The sequence below is a fragment of the Ipomoea triloba genome, chromosome 15 (assembly GCF_003576645.1).
Source record: "Ipomoea triloba cultivar NCNSP0323 chromosome 15, ASM357664v1".
NCBI classification, from domain to species: Eukaryota; Viridiplantae; Streptophyta; class Magnoliopsida; order Solanales; family Convolvulaceae; genus Ipomoea; species Ipomoea triloba.
In genome coordinates, this window is record NC_044930.1 from 15103644 (window position 1) to 15121736 (window position 18093).

The following is an 18093-nucleotide window of genomic DNA, read 5'->3' on the forward strand; positions in this document are numbered from 1 at the left end:
CATAATTTGCTTTTAATCTTCTTTCAGCATAGGTGACTATGTAACTATGGGGGGAAGAGTTGCAATTCGTGATCAACTGAAGAGTTACTTGAAGTTAACATCTGATTCTTGTATATAACTGTAAATAAAATAGGTCTGAGTTGCAGATCCCAACCTTTTTGGGTAATGATTGTGAATATTAGTGTACTTGCAATAAAATGGAAAGATTGATAAATCCTTCCACACAACCAGTAAACTTAAATTGGACTCTATTTGAGTTTATTGTATATGAAAGATGCTTGAATTAGTTTTGTAAACTTTCTGTGACACTCTGTATCCGACTGTATTTGACAACAATCATTTCAGTTGTAGGCACTATTAACTTTGATCTGTAATACTTCATATCATTTGTGTTGCCACTATGGATTAAAATCCTATTGTTGTTTTGGTTGGTGCCAACTTGGTTTTCATATATATTTTAAGTGATGAGCTATAATACTTTTACTTATTTAAAGATTATATTATGAAAATTGTGAAAAATTCATAGTAAATAAAGGTAATGAATATTTGTTACAGACTTATAGCATAGTGTGTTGATATGGACAGGTAAATTTAAAAAAAAAAGGGATTTTAATTGCAATAAAAAAATTAATTTTTTTTAAAAAAAATATAATTAGTGACGGAAATATTCGTTGCTATTCCTTTTCAAATTCGTCACCTCATCTTCAAACTAGGAAATTAGCTACGGATTTTTTCTTGATTTAGCGACGGAATATCCGTCGCTAGATTTAGCGACAAAATTGTAGTCGTTATTTCCTCACAAATTTTATCATCAAATTCGTCGTCGAAAGGAATTTAGCGACGGAAAAAAATTTTGTCACTAAATTCTAGCGAGGAGGGTTTTTGCGACGGACTGATTCCGTAGCTATTCCGTCGCTAAACCCTTTTAGCGATGGATTTTGTCCACTTAGCGACGGATTTTGTCCGTCGCTATTTCCGTGTTTTTTTGTAGTGTTTGGGACATCCTTGGTTCAGACATCACTCACCTGTGTAACAATTTTATTGCCTCTGGTAAGCTCCCCCAAGGCCTCAACAACACCCACATTGTCCTTATCCCTAAGAAGGCAATACCGGAAAATATGGGTGATCTTCGCCCAATTGCATTGTGCAACGTGGCTTACAAGATCATTGCAAAAGCCTTGGCAAATATATTGAATGGATTAGTGGACAAGGTTATTGCCGAGAATCAGAGTGTAGTGTGCTCGGGAGAATGCTTTCAGACAACATAATGATTGCCTTTGAAGCTCATCAGTATTTGAAGAAAAAGAGACAAGGCAAGGATGGTTTCACGACACTTAAGCTTGATATGAGTAAGGCGTTCGACCGAGTGGAATGGCCTTTCCTTCATGCTATGTTAAGCAAACTCGGTTTTGACAATAGATGGAATGTGTCTCCACCGTTGACTACCACATCTCCCATGAAGGCAATTTGATCAGCCCGATTGTTCCCTCCAAAGGTCTTAGGCAAGGCGACCCCATCAGCCCTTACCTATTTATCATCATAGCTGAAGGTCTCAATGCCATGATCAAGAATGCAGAGGACAATGGTTTCCTCCATGGAATTCAAGTAGCCCGTGACACTTCGAAGATCTCCCACCTCTTATTTGCCGATGATAGCTTCTTGTTTTGCAAAGCTATTATACCAGAGATCCAATCTGTGAAAATCATTCTGTATGACTACGCAAAAGCGTTTGGGCAGCTCATCAATTTTAACAGATCATCTCTTTTCTTCAGTCTTAATGTTCGTGACATCTTCAAATCTTCTATTTATAACATTTTGCAGGTTGATGGGGTAGGGAACTCCAGTTCTTACCTTGGATTACCTTCCCTCATTGGCAGAAACAAAAAGGACATTCTTGGTTTCCTCAAGAACAGAGTACTCTCCAAAATCCGTTCGTGGAACCACAAGTTACTTTCACGGGCTGGGAAGGAAGTTCTCATCAAGAGTGTCATCCATGCTCTTCCTACCTATGCTATGAGCATGTTCTTTATTCCAAAAGACAATGTGAGAGACATCGAGTGTGCGATTAATGCTTTCTGGTGGGGGACCGAATAAGGCAGCCGCAAGGGCACCCGATGGAAATCATGGTCTAGGCTCTGCACACCCAAGGACTGGGGAGGAATAGGCTTTCGACAATTTGATCATTTTAACACGGCCCTTCTCTGCAAACAGGCATGGCGTCTCATTCAGAACCCTTCCTCCTTCGTTGCAAGAGTCTATCAGGCCAAATACTACCCAGGAGCAACCTTTCTTGAAGCTAGATCTGGCAACAACCCCTCTTTCATATGGAGCAGTCTCCTTACCACTAGGGACACCATCAGACGTCATACTCGCTGGAGAGTTGGCAATGGAAACTCCATCAAAATCTACAATGATAAATGGTTACCAAACAACTCTAACCCCACGATCTCCACACAACCTTTTCCTTTCTTGCAGGATGCAAATGTCTCCTCCCTGTTCATCAACAATCCCCCGCAATGGGACTCAGACATTATCTCTGACATCTTCAACCACAGAGATGTTGTTCTCATAGCCAATATCCCTCTACCTATCTCCTATAGGGATGAAAAGCTCGTCTGGATGGGAGAAGATCGTGGACATTTCACTGTTAAAAGCCGTTACAGACTTCTCATTGGTGAGTAGCCAGTAGCGAGCAAGTTGGATTGGGCAATTCTCTAGAAACTCAAGGTCCCTCCCAAGGTGAAATCTTTCATGTGGCAGGCATGTGCATCTTGTCTTCCCACTGCTGATTTGCTTCGCGCCAAAAAGGTCAATTGCAACCCCATCTGCCCACTGTGTCATCATGTAGAAGAGAGCATTTTCCACCTCCTTTGCATAGTGCCCCTTTGCTATATAATGCTGGAATCTCTCTTCCTTTCAAACTTCATCTGCAGGTGTACTTTCCATTGGAGATTGGCTCATCAGCAACATGAAGCAGCTCGATAACTTCAATTGCTGTCTCATGCTTATAGTTTGTTGGTACGTCTGGTTTGCACGGAATGATAAGGTCTGAAACAACACCAATCACTCGCCTGGTTCCATTGTGGCTAGAGCTAAATCACACCTGACGGAATGGTCCTCTACTCAAGCCAAAGACGACTTCGCCCCTCCGCAGCATTCTGCCGCCATCATCAAATGGAAGAAACCATCTCCAGGGTGGTTATAGCTCAATGTTGACGTTGCGGTAAACATAGCCAGAGGTCGCATGGGTTTCAGATGGATTTTGTGTGACGATCAGGGAGTGTTCAAGGCAGTCACTAGCAATCCATGGCACGGTCTATACACGGTTAAGGAGGCAAAAGTCATTGCGGTTCGTGAAACGCTCAGCTAGCTTAAAGTTAATCATGTCTCACATTGAGACAGATGCTCTTCTGGTTACTCAAAGTCTCAATTCTCCCTTATTTGATTCCCAATTTGATCTTGTTTTACTTGATGTTAAAGATTTACTGTCATCAATCCCTGATGTTACAATCTCTCATGTTAAACGTTCAGAGAATCGAATAGCCCACTTGTTAGTTCGGGAATCCCTTTCCATGTCTGAACGTATGGTGTGGAACTCTTCCCCTCCGCCTTTCATTGTCAACCCTTTGTTATTTGATCTTTATTAACGAAATCGTTCTATTCTAAAAAAAAAAAAAAAAAGAGTACTTTTCTAGCTATAACTTACTAGTTAGTAGCTTACACACCATGTAGTAAGCTTATCTACATGATTTGATGCTCTCTATATTCTCCTATCCCAAATCAATACTACATTTACTCTAATTTTATACTCAATGATTGCTTTAAAAAAAAAGGAATAAGGTTCAAATTGGTCACTGAACCTAACCTGAAAATGTAATTAGGCCACTGAACGAAAATAAAGTGCAATTAGGCCACTGGACACTCTAAATACATGCAAATTCACCAGATAGTAGGTTACCTTTCATTTTATCAGGTTGCTAGCATTTTAAAATAATTTTTTAATAATAATAACATTAAAAATAAAAAATAAAAAATTAAATGCATGCTTCCTTGTTTTTTTTTTTATAAAAAAAATTAATTAAAAAAATTAAAAATACAATGCCTGCTTGTTTGTTTGTTTTTTTTTTTAATTAAATTTTAAAATTTTTTATTTATTTTATTTTTATTTTTAAAGTTAAGTATTAAAAAAATATTTTAAAATGTTTACTTACCATCCATGTAAGGAGGCAACCTGATAAAATGGGAAGTCACCACAACCTGATGAAATGGGAGGTCACCACGAACGCAAGTACACTTACGTTTCGTATATTTCATGCGAAATAAATGGTTTGCATAAATTTAAGAAACCTCTCTGAGATTTGCATTTTTTACCACGAACGCAAGTCACAAAGAGTTTTTACTAAAAATGTCTAAGATTAGAAAAAAAAAAGCTCATTTATGCTTTTTTTTTTTTTTTTCTGAAAGAAGCTCATTTAGGTTAAAAAAGCAACATTGGACACTTATCTGCAGTTATTGTGTACAGTATAATCAATCAAGAATCATTTATTTCTAAGATATCACAAGTTGAAAGAACTTTTTTTTAATAACAAGTTGCAGTTACTAATTACAACCAACCATAACTCTCATAAGAGTTACTATTCCTAATATCTTGATTACCCTCCTCAAAGCTGGAAGATGAAGTGAGTACTTTCCCAGCCATCTGAATGATATTCTCAATCTCCCTCACCACCTCCCCCATTGAAGGCCTCTCCGCTGCAGATTCTCGTACACAACTCATGGCCAAGTTGATAAACTTTAGCAGGCCATCAGGGTCCCTATGAGGTCTGAGAATCTGATCAACCACCCGATCGAGTTTGCTGCTGTCCTTTTGATCGTCCATTGCTTCGGACACCACTCTCACTATGTACTTTCCTCGTTCTATAGGTGGCCTCGCAGTTATAAGCTCCAGCAGGACCACCCCGTAGCTGTATACATCACTTCTATCCGTCAGTTGCTGTGTCATGTAGTATTCTGGGTCTAGGTATCCCTATACACAAGTTTTGAAAATGTGAATCATCTGAATTATATTTTGTTAGGATCATGCGCTTACCACTATGCCAAAAGCTATAACTTGCCCAGCAATTCCCTAGTCACCGGGCAGTAGACTTGGGCCTTTACTGGCCTTTGCCCAACAATTTCCTCTCCCAGCACCAACCAGTCTTAAATGTTATTGCTGGTGCTGAACTTGACCTTTTAAGTCTTTTACCGGCATCCGTCTAACAATCTCCCAACCACCGGGTACTAGACTTGGCTTTTACCGGCCTCTGCCCAACATATTTTAACTACATTTTAGTAATAGAGTTTTTCAGGATGTTTACTTTACACTTACCATTGTGCCTTTGACTTGGGTGCTGACATGCCCCTTGCCAGCATCTCCCAAAAGTTTGGAAATACCAAAATCTGCAACTTTAGCATTCAAATTGTCATCAAGTAAAATATTATTGGACTTAACATCTCTGTGTATGATGGGAGGATCAGCGAGCTCATGCAAATATGCCAAGCCTCTGGCTGCATCAAGGGCTATATTCAGTCTCCTCATCCAATTCAATTGGATACCCGACTTTCCTGTATGCACATTATTAGTAAAAGCACCATATATCACTTTTTGTTTCTCTTGAAATTACAGACAAATGCATGGTTTAAGTGCATTAAAGTATCAAATGGATTTACCTGAAAGGCTTTCCCTTAGAGTACCATTAGGAATGTACTCATAAACCAGCATTTGTTCACCTTGCTCATAACAGAATCCAACAAGATTGACAACATTCTTATGGTGAATTCTGGACAAAAGTTCAATTTCTGTTTTGAACTCTAATGCCCCCTGTAATGATCCCTGCTGAGCTCGTTTGATGGCAACTAACTCCCTTGTAGCAAGAAGCCCTCTGTAGACCTGTTAATGCTATGCATAAGAATCTAAATATATTTTTTTTTTCTGTCAAAATGCATAAAATTTTGTGTAATTTGTTTACTTTTTCTTTTTCTTCTTCCTAGTACGTACTTATTTTAGTCCCTCATTCTTTGGTGTTGCAATATGCTCCCTAACTTTTCAAATAAGTTACATTTTTAGTCTGGGAGCAACAAAACCATTAAATTACGGTTATACACGGGTTTTTACTTAGTACATGGATATTTTAGTAATTTCATTTTTTTAATTTTTATTTATGACATCTTCAACAAAAAATTGACAACCCCCTCCCCAAAATTTCCCCTCTTCCGGTGTGATACATCATCCCTATTTTTTCCCATACACAATCTTATTAAAATCAATTTCGCTATTTTGTCAATAAAAAAACTAAAGAGGGCTATAAAGAAGAAATATAAGAAATTACTAAAATACCCATATATATACTAAATAAAACTCTTATGGAATATAATGATTTTTTTGTACTAGGGACTAAAATGTAACTCATTTGAAAGTGATATATTGCAATGCTAAAAGGTTAAAAACTAAAATAACTAGTAATGGATAATTGAGAGACTACAAATGCATTTTATTATTATTTTATTATTATTATTATTATTATTATTATTATTATTATTATTATTTCTTTAGATCAAGACAAATGAGGTCTTCCTCCATTTCACATGTTCTTCATCTTTGTTTAATGATCTAAACCAAGACTCTTGGTAGTTTTTTTTTTAAAATAAATGATGGCAAAGTCAATTTTAAAAGAAGAATGTGGAATGGCACATGGCTACATGCAATAGCAGGTGAAATATGTATAATTACACTTTTCCTCAAGTTCAAGTGTCTATTTGAAACTTTTTTCCAGTTCAAAAGTTTAATTGCAATTTTTGAAAAAGTTCAATAGTTTATTTGAGTAATACTCCGTATCTTAGTAATTATAGATTGGTGAATGGTGAATAAACTATGCAATTGAAGATATTACCACAAGATCCCCTAATAAAGGACTAAATCAAGAAATTGAATCTTTGTAGCTGACATCACAATTAAATGGGGTTAAGGCTTTGCAGTACCTTTCCATAACCCCCAGAACCAATGCTGTTGGCATCTGAAAAGTTGTGTGTGCATTTCTGTATCTCTTCAAATGAGAGCCACCTTGCTCCTTTGAGTTGTGGAACGCTACCACTCTTATCACGATCCCAAGAGGCTGCATTAAGTGTGTTTGTATACATGTTAAATATATATACAAGCTAAAGAGTCTTCAATTCCTTGATTGAGAATTGATATTTACCAAAAGGGTTGCTCTTTTCAGTAGCTCTATTTGCCCTTGACCTCTGCCGAAAAGCATAGACTGCAACACACACTAGTAACACAACAAAAACAGAAGCGCCTACTGCAACTCCAACAATGATGCCAGTATGTGATGACTTTTTGGATCCTGTAATAAGGGAAAGTTAAGGATTTAGAGTAAACTACAAATATTATACAACTGTTCACTTAGCTCACTAGTTCAATAGGCAGTATCTGGGAGAAGAGATCAAGTGTGGGGATTATGCTCAAAGTGGGTAGATCCCTTGTGCGCATTGGCATTTGGCCCTGTGTGGGGATTATTCCACTTTTGGTCTCTTGACCATAGTGTCATTTCTACTTTTTGTCCTGACTTTGATTTTTTCCACATTAGTTGATTTTTAAAGTTATTGAACTTTTAATCTAAAATGATTGAAATGCCCTTAAATGTAGTAAGGTGAGGTATTGTGAAATTTTCACAAAATGCGAGCATTATGGGTATTTAGGACTATAAGTTGAACGATTTTAAAACTCGAGAACTACAAATGGAACAAATCAAAGTGGTCAAATAAGTCAAAATTAACTGGTAAGCTAACTATGTTACCAAAAAGGGCCAATATGTACATACCTCCGAAACAGCAATAATCATCAGCTTTGTAGAAGAAGGGTCCAAAATAATCAAATTGGAAAGGTTGACGGTTGAGCAGGAAACCAACATCTGAATTTCCAGTTCTGTTGAAAGTATCTTGCCCTGAAGGAAAGATTTGCACTCTGAACTTGAGGTATGAATAGACGTCAATGGTTGGATCAGTAACAGAAACTGAATCCACAGGTAATCCACTGGTAAGGAATGCAGTCATCAAAGAGCCATTAAGGGTTCTATAATAAGTCAAGTTCTCAAAGTTTGAGAAGGAATAGGAGAAAAAGTGCAGAGTTCCAGTTTGTGGATGTGAACACTTGCAATTGGGACTTTGTATTTTGCCTGAACCACAATTTACATTTGGACAGTTATCTGATGATAAGAATGGATTGTTGTTGTTCTCAACAATACAATAGTTTTCTTTTGCTTCATTTCCCTTGCAAATGGGATTCCCAGTAAGCCTGCAAGATTTAAACCAATATTACCTTCCAAACTTAGAGAACTATAGAACAAAGGAATATTGATCAATTTGTAAATAATCTTGCTTACACCATCTTCATATTGTAATTGGTTTTCTGTTCAAAATCGACGATGGAATTATTCTGCAAATCAACTGTCAAATTTTTGGGGTAGCTGCTGCCTATGTCCAAGGTTCCGTTGAGATTATTGTTGGATAATTCTCTGTTAAAAAAAGAAAAAGCACATCAAATTCCCGAATAATCACCCATTGCTTTTCACTTAGCAATAAGATCTTTGTTGGAGAAAGCCATTTTGCATGTAATCAGCTATCAGCTAACATCTAATTTACCAAACACTTTTCTACCATCAGCTAATGATATCAACTAGTTAAATCCAATAACCCAATCAGCTAACAGCTATTTACCAAACACCCCCCTATCTCGACTCTAAAGATGTATGCACACCTTATCTTTGCATGCTAAAAAATGGAAATTGTGTTATGTTCTTAACAAAAATGGCACTTACACTGTCTCCAATTGAGGAAGGCTAAAGACATTAACTGGGATTGGGCCTTGAAGTGTTGTGTTCACCATATGTCTGTCATAGCACATTTAGCAAAAACATCTTACAACTATCAAAAAAGGCACACTGCTGACAAAGGGAGGGGCAGAGAGAATACAGTGTTGTTAATGACAGGAGGTTTGAAAACCATGGTGGAATCTCTGAGGCATCAAAACTATTATTGCTCATGTCCCTGCAAAACCCATAACGGATAAGAGTCGAGAGAGAGAAATAAATATCGAGAGTTGAAAAGACGGATCGGAGCAACTTACAAATAGTAGAGGGCGTTCATTCCTGATAGGTCAGGAAGAGGTCCCGTCAGATTGTTATTAGACAAGTACCTGCAGCAACAAAGAAAAAGGCAACAGATCGAATACATATTACCAAAAAGATAAGACTAAATGCAATCTGCAGCTTACAGCTCATTTAAACTCGTAAGGTTATTCAGGTTATCCGGAACAGATCCATTTAGTGTATTCGAATCAAGTCGTCTGTATGTTTTCAAAAACATCAGTCAGTGGCAAATAATATATATGTCAAAACCCTAAGCGAAGCATTTGCAAATAACGCATAGATACTCACACAACTTCTAAAGTCTGCACACGTCCTAGAGTTTGAGGTATTTCGCCACTCAGCTGATTGTGATCAAGAATCCTAAACATGATATGAACAAAGCTAGAGCAGTATTCTTCATGATATTTTTAACCACTGTGAGCATAAATATAATATGTGCAGTCCAACTATAAACTTAAGCTTTTAGTTGGATGGAGCACATGATTCAACAATAACCATATCTAGTTTTAGTAACATAGTATAAATTAAAATAACATCATACTTATCCAGTCAAAATACTTACACATGTATTAGCTTCATGTTAGGACTGAAGAGTTTTGGTGGGATGGTGCCAGAGAGCTGATTCTGGGACAAATGGCTGCATGACGACAAGTATAGACAATCTTAATATATCTACAAAGGCAAAAGGAACACAAAAACTCTTAGCATCGTAAATTTATTAGGAGATAACGTACAAGTGTTTGGCGTTGATTAACTTGTCCAAACCAGGTAGTGGACCATTAGAGACTGGGATAGTACCAGTAAGTTTATTGTAACTTAAATCTAACCACGAAAGTTTAGACAAATTGCCTATTGAATGTGGGATTGGCCCGTTGAAGCTGTTAGAAGTCAGAGATCTGCAGAAAGGCAGCAAAGAAAACTTGTCTCAAAAAGCTAAACTTTGAGCTAAAATACTTTAAAATGGATGCTCTTACATAAACACCAGTTGCTGCAGAGATCCAATTGAATCTGGAATTTGACCAAAGAAACTGCAACTAACTAAAATTCTGCATTCAAAAGTAAAATAAATATTACTCCATACTTTGTACCAGTGGTAAGAAATATTAAACAAACAACGTTCAGCTTTTGTTTACAAGGTTGTCAGATTCTTCAAATTTCCAATTGAAGATGGTAATGTTCCTTTCAAACCAATGTTGTTCGAGAGATCCCTGCACCAAGAATCTTTGTATTCATCAGAATCAGTTTTTATACATTCCAGCGCATAGATAGATAGTTAAGAGACTAGAGTACACAAAATTAACAAAATGAGTCCCTAATCCATAGTGCAGAAAGTTGCGGCTGGATCGGATCAAGGTCACTCAACTGGACTATAATGCACATGGACCAAACCATACTAACATATTAAATCCAATAAATTAACTAGTCTAACCCATGACGTTATAAACCCAAATATTCTCTCTTATTTTTTCAATGTGGGACTCTTAACACACCCAAACCACAATAAGCAGGTCACTAGGCAATTGGTTTAGAAAGAGGAAGTAACCTTAATCATGCTAAAAGATGTGTTTCAAAAGGAAGGTGGAAATTAATAAATCGAGCATGTGAAGACGTACAAATGTTGCAACTCAGTGAACGATCCAAGATCTCCAAACTCACTGCCTGTTAGTCCTATTCCAGATAACGTTCTGCAAAAGAAAGTGGTGAACGAATGAATGACTCGAGCGAGCAAAATAGACAACTAACCATAGGATTTTTGGCAGTTTATTACACAATGGACATATATACATTGAAACCACACGTGAGTTGCTACAACGAATTCCTTCCCAATTGCTTCCACAAGGATCTGCTCCCAACCAATTTGGTGGCAAGTTGCCCCAGCTTGACTTGAGGGCATTTAGAGTTGACACTGCATTAGAGATAACAGTATCCCATCAATGTTAAGGGAGGACAGGACTATAAGCAGAGTCTAAGCTAGATAGCTCATCATCAGCCAATTCAGGCAATGGTAACCAACTATATATAACAGAAAGTGCAATGCTTCTTATAGGCAAGTCCAAGCAATGCTAAGAGCCCAAAAACTGCCAACTATAATCACCATTATGAAAAGTAAATAAATAATTATTAGTATAAAGACAAACACTAAGGCCCTAACATCAAACCATAGGCCTAATTCAAGTTTGTAATGGAACATTGATAATGAAGAAGAAGACCTTAGAGTAGCTTGGAGCTCTCAAAGCTAAGAATGGAATGTGTTGAAGTTGTCCCCCTTGTCTGATTACCAAGATGATATTTAAACCAACTATTTTTGGGTTACAATATACGAATGGTTACAAATGAGATAATTGCACGTCCTCTGTGCTTGTGCCTCCACGACCCATTCTGATATGTCATCTAAAATCTGTTGGGCATAGAGTAACTAACTCCAACGTCATCCTAGTCGATGGACATATCTGACATATGTGGCCGAGCTATCTACAGCTCACCTGCTTGTCTCATTTTTTCCCTAACATTGCCTTATTAATAGCCCAACCCGATCTGGGTGTGGGACTCGATGGTAATTCCTCCAACAATGACAAATAAATTATCTGCATATTGGCCTTGACGGTGGTTGCAAAGAGCATGCATGCATGTTATACCCTAGGAACTAGGAAGTTTTTCAAGATTTTAACAAGTTTTGCCAAACAGTCATAACCAGAGTCACAAGCTTAGTGTCCATAAATCCAAATAGGAGGATTATTGAACAACACTAATACCACAAGACATGTTCATCCAGTTGAGATTAATTTAAAAAGTCCACAAGGATCAGTGACAAATTAAAGTCTTAAGGCTAGCAATTTTCATAAAAAAGCTAAGCCCAACTTAGGGTGTGTTTGGTTGGAGACTTTTGCACCCTACTATGGGTTTTGATACCTATTACCATGTTTGTTTGCCTACTTTTGTTATCCTACTATTGGAATCAAATCCTAACAATTACAAAACTCATTACGCGTTTACTGCTTTACTTTTAAACAATAGAATAAAAAATAAGGGAGAAAAAAATGAAAAAAATAAATAAATAAAAAGGTTTCGTCCATGCATTAAATATGGAATTTTAATATATATATATATATATGTGTGTGTATTATATAGTTTTATATATTTTTATTTATTTATTTATTTTGATTCCAATTCCTATTTAATACAAAACAAAGTGACTCCTTATATATACTTACATCCATTATCATTACCAGTATTTGATTCCATTATCGTTCCAATTTCAATGTTTGAACCAAACACACCCTTAATTTACTAATGACCTTTAAAGAATTGAGGGACTAGAATTGTTTTTCTCACAATAAGAATCAATGGGTTTTCGATCTGATCTGAAATTGTGATTGCACAGCATCTGCAGTGGCAGAACCAGGATCCAAGAACACCTTAGAGTAAGAAAGATTATTCAACAAGCCAAGAAGCTAGCTAATTAAAGAGAGTGGTGGCAAGCCAGTTTTGCCACTACAAATTAAGAACACAAGTTTAGCAGGAGGCTGATTAAACAAAACAACAATAATATAATCTTTTTAATTAAATTTATCAGATAGATTAGAGTAAGCAACTTACCATCATCCGTATTCGTCAATATTGCTGCTACAACCAAGATATGAATTACCAGGGGCAACAAGCACAACCAGATTCTTGGGATAATCATCATTATATAATATATATATATTGCTTAAACCAAACCATAATCATGCAACTACAAGAAGCAGCAGCAGATCAAATCAGAAAGCTTCTTTAATTAAATACCAGAGTACAGCTCAAACCCTTTCTCAATTCTGCTTTCATGGCAAAAATGTTTAAAGAACAATGTTTTTTTTTAATTTGTTTTTCATTTTAAAAGCGAGATTAACTTGAGTATTCCGTATTAAGATAAATCCTTGTGTGTCTGAAAATTATGGTTCAAAAAAATCAAAATTATAAGGTCATTATCAAGTAATAAAAGCTGGTAGCTAGGTGATCGATGATTTGAATTTTCTCTCAACCTTTCCTTTCCTTGTGATATTAAAAGATGTTGTCCACGTGTTTCAAGTTTTCAGGATTTCAATTAATTGAAAGTGATTAATTCAGAGATTTGTGTTAATTAATACAAGATAATTCTATATAATATCTTAGTTGGTCCATTTGGAATAGCTCTATAAATCCGATCCACAACCTTTCATATAGTCGAATAGTTTTTTAGTGCACATTATTTTCATTCACAATATCCCATATTTCAATTGCTTCATTGTTCAGTACATGAGAGTCATTACAAGCTAATTAGTGTTTAGGAGCTGTTAAACTTATTTTGAAAATCTACTAACACCAAATAAAGTTAGGCCTATAACGGAACTAAAATGTTGGTCTAAAATTGTTTGTTTATATTATTTTAAATTTTAGTATTTTATATTATTTTTCTTACTTTACTCTCTATTATATCATTTATTTTTCCTAAGTATTCTTGCATTCCGTTAGTGTAAATATTAGTAACGAAATGTATTTCGTTAATTATTTATTATTCTTAACTTACTCATTGATTTACATAAGGAATGTTTTAGATTTGAACCCACCTTAATTAGAGTTAGCATAATTGTTGAACATATACTATGAATATGTTCAAGTATATTAAAAAATACAATATAAAATTTAACATTAACTTTCGTCAATTAATTAGACAATGTATAGCATTCAAAATTGAGTATTAAAAATTATAAATAAAGAACCATGAAAATCATTTACTTGCATTTTTTTTTTTGAAAACAAACAAACATGCTATATTAGATCATCAAAGAAATTCGAAATACAATCAGGTGGGGAAAACTCCCAAACTCCAAGGACAGATTGAGAAACAGTCGCCCGTGCAAGCACATGAGCAACGTGATTCACTGACCTCTTGACATGGCGAACCAACACGTTCCCAATGTCATTTGCAAGGCTACGGCATCGCCTAATAACCATACCATTATAAGAAAAAATCTTGGCTACGAGAATTAAAGTTTGAACAAAAATTCAGACAATCAGATTCAACAATAATATTATTCGATTGACGACCCTTCAACCAGGTTAAAGCTTCATTCACAGCCATTGTCTCGGCGGCATAGGGATCAAGAGCACAATTAAGGAGTCCACCATAAGCTGCTATAAACCGGCCTCCATGATCACGTAAGACTGCTCCAAAACCTGCTGCATTAGCCAGTATAGTCGCGTCAACATTACATTTCAGCATTCCAGGTGGAGGGGGGTTCCAACTAGCTGGTTGAGAGATCAAAGGCAGAGATGAGGGAGATGAGTTCGAGTATACCTGCTGCCAAGAGTCAACCAGTGAGTTCGCCATCCTCTTCAACACAGCCACCTCACAACTCTTCCCATTCCAAAGTAAATCATTACGGGCTGTCCAAATAGACCAAACACATGATGCCATTGTGATCGGGAGTCTTTCCTCATGCGCATGCAAAGCTTTTTCCACCAACTCCACAAACGACAAACCTTTCATTATACCAAAGCTGCACCAAAGCTGATCTGCAATTATACAATCCCAGAAAAGATGGTTGATTGTTTCAGGGACTACACAACAGAGAGGACAGATACTACTCACAGCCATACCTTTCATACGAAGATTCTCACGTACAGGTAGCATATTACGTAACCCACGCCACAAAAGGTTTCGCACCTTAGGTGGAGTTTTCAACCTCCATAGCTTGTTCCACTCCTTGAAATCCATAGTCTCATAATCAGCAAACAGACCATTAGTGAGCAGGCGGTAACCATGCCTAACAGAATAAATACCCCTGAGATCTCCTTTCCAGTACCACATATCGCGATGGGTGAGAGAAATTGGTGTGCTTATAATTCTAGGAATGTCCTGTTCATAAAAAATATCATGCAGTAATTCCAAATCCCAAGTTCCGTCAGTATCCAATAGATTGGAAACATGAGTTTCACGAAGCTCATTCATGCATGCAGTACGGATGTAAGGATCCACACTATTAGCCAACCAAGGACAATCCCAAACCAAGGTGTCTTTCCCATCACCAATACGACGAGCAACCCCGTCTCTAAGAACTACCTGCCCCGCTAAGATGCTACGCCAAATATAGGATGGATTATGCCCAAGAGTTGCATCAAGAAAAGAGGCAGATGGATAATATCTAGCTTTGAGCAATTTGCTAACAAGATAATCAGGCTTAACTAAAAGCCGCCAACCCTGTTTAGCAAGCAAAGCAATGTTAAATTCATGAATCCTCTTGAAGCCCATACCCCCAATAGACTTAGGAGCTGCCAGTCGAGTCCAACTAGCCCAATGCATACCTCTTGAATTGCTCGTACCTTTACTCCACCAGTACCGATTCATCATTCGCTCAATGGATTCGCATATGCCATAGGGTAGCAGAAACACAGACATTGTAAATATCGGCATAGATTGCGCTACACTCTTCAATAGCACCTCTTTGCCAGATTTCGACAAAAATCGCTTGTGCCAACTGTTAATTCTATCCCTCATACGTTGCTCGACATAACGGAAAATTGCTTTCTTGTTCCGCCCAATAAAGGAAGGGAAGCCAAGATAGCGACCAAAATCCGCGGTCTGCTGAACACCAAAAATCCCCGCTACCTGAGTACACATGACCGGTACTGTATTAACACTGAAAGTGATACTGGATTTATCATAATTCACTAATTGGCCCGATGAAGCACAATACAAATCCAAACATCTCTTTACCTCCTGAGCTTCATTTGTATCTGCCCGGAAAAAAAGAAGACTGTCATCTGCGAAGAAAAGGTGCCAGACAGTAGGAGCTCCCCGAGCCACTCTCACACCATGCATTAAACCCCTGGCTTCCTGTTGCTGTAAAAGCATAGATAATCCTTCTGCACAGATTATAAACAAGTAAGGAGATAGAGGATCCCCTTGTCGAATTCCACGGGTTGGAGTAACTGCACCCACAGGCTGGCCATTTACCAAAATCTCGTATCTAACTGTAGACACGCACAACATTATTAAGTCCACCCATTCACGTGCAAAACCTAGAGCAGATAGCATGCCCTTAAGAAAGTCCCACTCCATCCTGTCGTACGCCTTTGCCATGTCCAATTTGAGCGCCGCCCAGCCCATATTTCCCACTCGTTTCCGCTTAAGAAAATGGCCAACTTCCCCAGCAACGATAATGTTATCAGTGATTAACCTGTCAGGGATGAATGCACTTTGGGGCGGTGATATAATAGTGTCCAAATAATCCTTCATTCGGTTGGCAAGGACTTTGGCGATGACTTTATATGCAACATTGCAAAGGGCAATCGGCCTCAAGTCGGTAACACGCTCCGGGATATTCTTTTTAGGAATGAGTACCACATTTATATCATTAGCCCCCGGGGGAAAAACACAATTAGCAAAACAGCTCGTTACAAAATTGATAAGGTCAGATCCTACAACCGACCAAAAAGATTGGTAGAAAGCAGGAGTCATTCCATCTGGGCCCGGGGCCTTGTCTGGAGCCATTGAAAAAACAGCGTTCTTAACCTCCTCTGGCTCAATAGGGCGTAACAAAGCCGTATTCATCTCATGCGTGACACGACCTGGAATTCTATGAAGAAGCTCAGGATTGCAACCGGACTTTTGAAATATAAAGTTATAATAGGACATAATTTCAGCGTGCATGTCAGTCCCTTCCACCCACTGCCCAGACGTTCTTTTAAGTCGACGTAATTGATTGGATCGTCGCCTCTGACTTGCAAATTGGTGGAAGTATTTGGTATTTTGGTCACCTTCCTTGAGCCACAGTTGTTTTGACCTCTGCCGCCAATACAGTTCTTCTTGAGCGAGCAAAGTGGAAAGCTCTCTTTCGACATTGTGGTACTGCTCGACGTCACGCATGCAACTGCAATTTCGAAGTGCCTCAAGTTTCTCCCTTAGCTGTTGCACCTTTTTCCCAAACTTTCTAAAATGTTCACTACCCCACTTCCAGAGTGCTTGACTGCATGAATTTAACCGGTACTGGAAATCACCTCCTAGCGTTTGAAACCATGAGGTTTCCACCACTTCACGACATTGAGGATCTAGAAGCCATGCGCTTTCAAATTTAAATTTCCTACCAACTCAACGAACCGCATGTCCTTTAAGTTGCATGAAAAGGGCACTGTGATCCGACGTGATAGTCAATATATTTATAACAAAGGCATCAGCGTAAATGTCCCGCCAGTCCGGGGATGCTACAGCGCGATCAAGTCTCTCCTCCACCCAATGGTGTGTACCCCTTCCCCTTTCCCATGTAAATTTGTGTCCCCGCATACCAAGGTCAAACAACTCACAATCCTGTAGCACTTCATTAAAACCTCTAATCAGATTGTCCAGGTGGTTAACAGACCCTCTCTTTTTAGCATGACTAGCAATATCGTTAAAATCTCCAATCACAATCCAAGGTAAATTAGAACGAGACTTTAACTCCCGAAGTAAATCCCAAGTATGTTGTCTTCGAGACCTCTCCGGGTAGCCATAAAAACATGTCAGTCGCCAAGGAGTCTCTCCCGGAAGCGTTACTGTAATATCAATATAATTATTCGAATAGCTCATTAGCGTAGCAGCATCTGAGTCACGCCACAGCAAAGCAAGACCACCTCCCATTGCAACTCTATCCACACACAACAAACCTTCAAATCCCATCCTTACTCTTAGTCGTTCCAATTGAAAAGAACAAGCTTTTGTCTCCATCAAGAAGACAAAACTGGGTCGCTGCATGGACACAAAGCCCAGTAACTCTCGAACTGTCCGAGGGCCACCCAAGCCTCGGCAGTTCCAACTAAGAATACTCATGATGATGGGCGGGTCTGGACAACTGGACCCGCCGAAAACAAGTTTTTTGGGACATCTTGCATTCTAAAATTAGCATCATCAGAAACC

At 38.0% G+C, this 18093-nt stretch overlaps 2 protein-coding genes across 4 annotated transcripts; both read right to left on the reverse strand.

Annotated features, from left to right (window-relative positions):
- Nucleotides 1–4515: 4515 nt before the first annotated feature.
- LOC116007377 (probable leucine-rich repeat receptor-like protein kinase At5g49770) lies at nt 4516–13024 on the reverse strand. Of its 3 annotated transcripts, none has more exons than XM_031248039.1 (19): nt 12783–13024; nt 10971–11091; nt 10799–10870; nt 10319–10393; nt 10160–10231; nt 9920–10081; nt 9748–9822; nt 9474–9545; nt 9311–9382; nt 9164–9232; nt 9010–9084; nt 8856–8927; nt 8421–8552; nt 7860–8332; nt 7236–7382; nt 7018–7151; nt 5710–5929; nt 5369–5604; nt 4516–5026 (listed from the first exon to the last, which is right to left on the reverse strand). In XM_031248039.1, exons 1-19 carry the CDS (start codon nt 12871–12873, stop codon nt 4604–4606), a joined length of 2793 nt encoding a protein of 930 aa, XP_031103899.1. In that variant the 5' UTR covers nt 12874–13024; the 3' UTR covers nt 4516–4603. The 3 variants fall into 3 exon arrangements, 1 of the variants encoding a protein (XP_031103899.1); XR_004095242.1 differs by having other exon boundaries at nt 4847–4964; nt 5090–5604; XR_004095243.1 differs by having other exon boundaries at nt 4915–5026; nt 5090–5604.
- Nucleotides 13025–13970: 946 nt separating this feature from the next.
- LOC116005747 lies at nt 13971–17856 on the reverse strand. Its single transcript, XM_031245986.1, has 3 exons — nt 17487–17856; nt 14258–17252; nt 13971–14145 (listed from the first exon to the last, which is right to left on the reverse strand). The coding sequence occupies exons 1-3, from the start codon at nt 17854–17856 to the stop codon at nt 13971–13973; spliced, it is 3540 nt and encodes a 1179-aa protein (XP_031101846.1).
- Nucleotides 17857–18093: the final 237 nt, after the last annotated feature.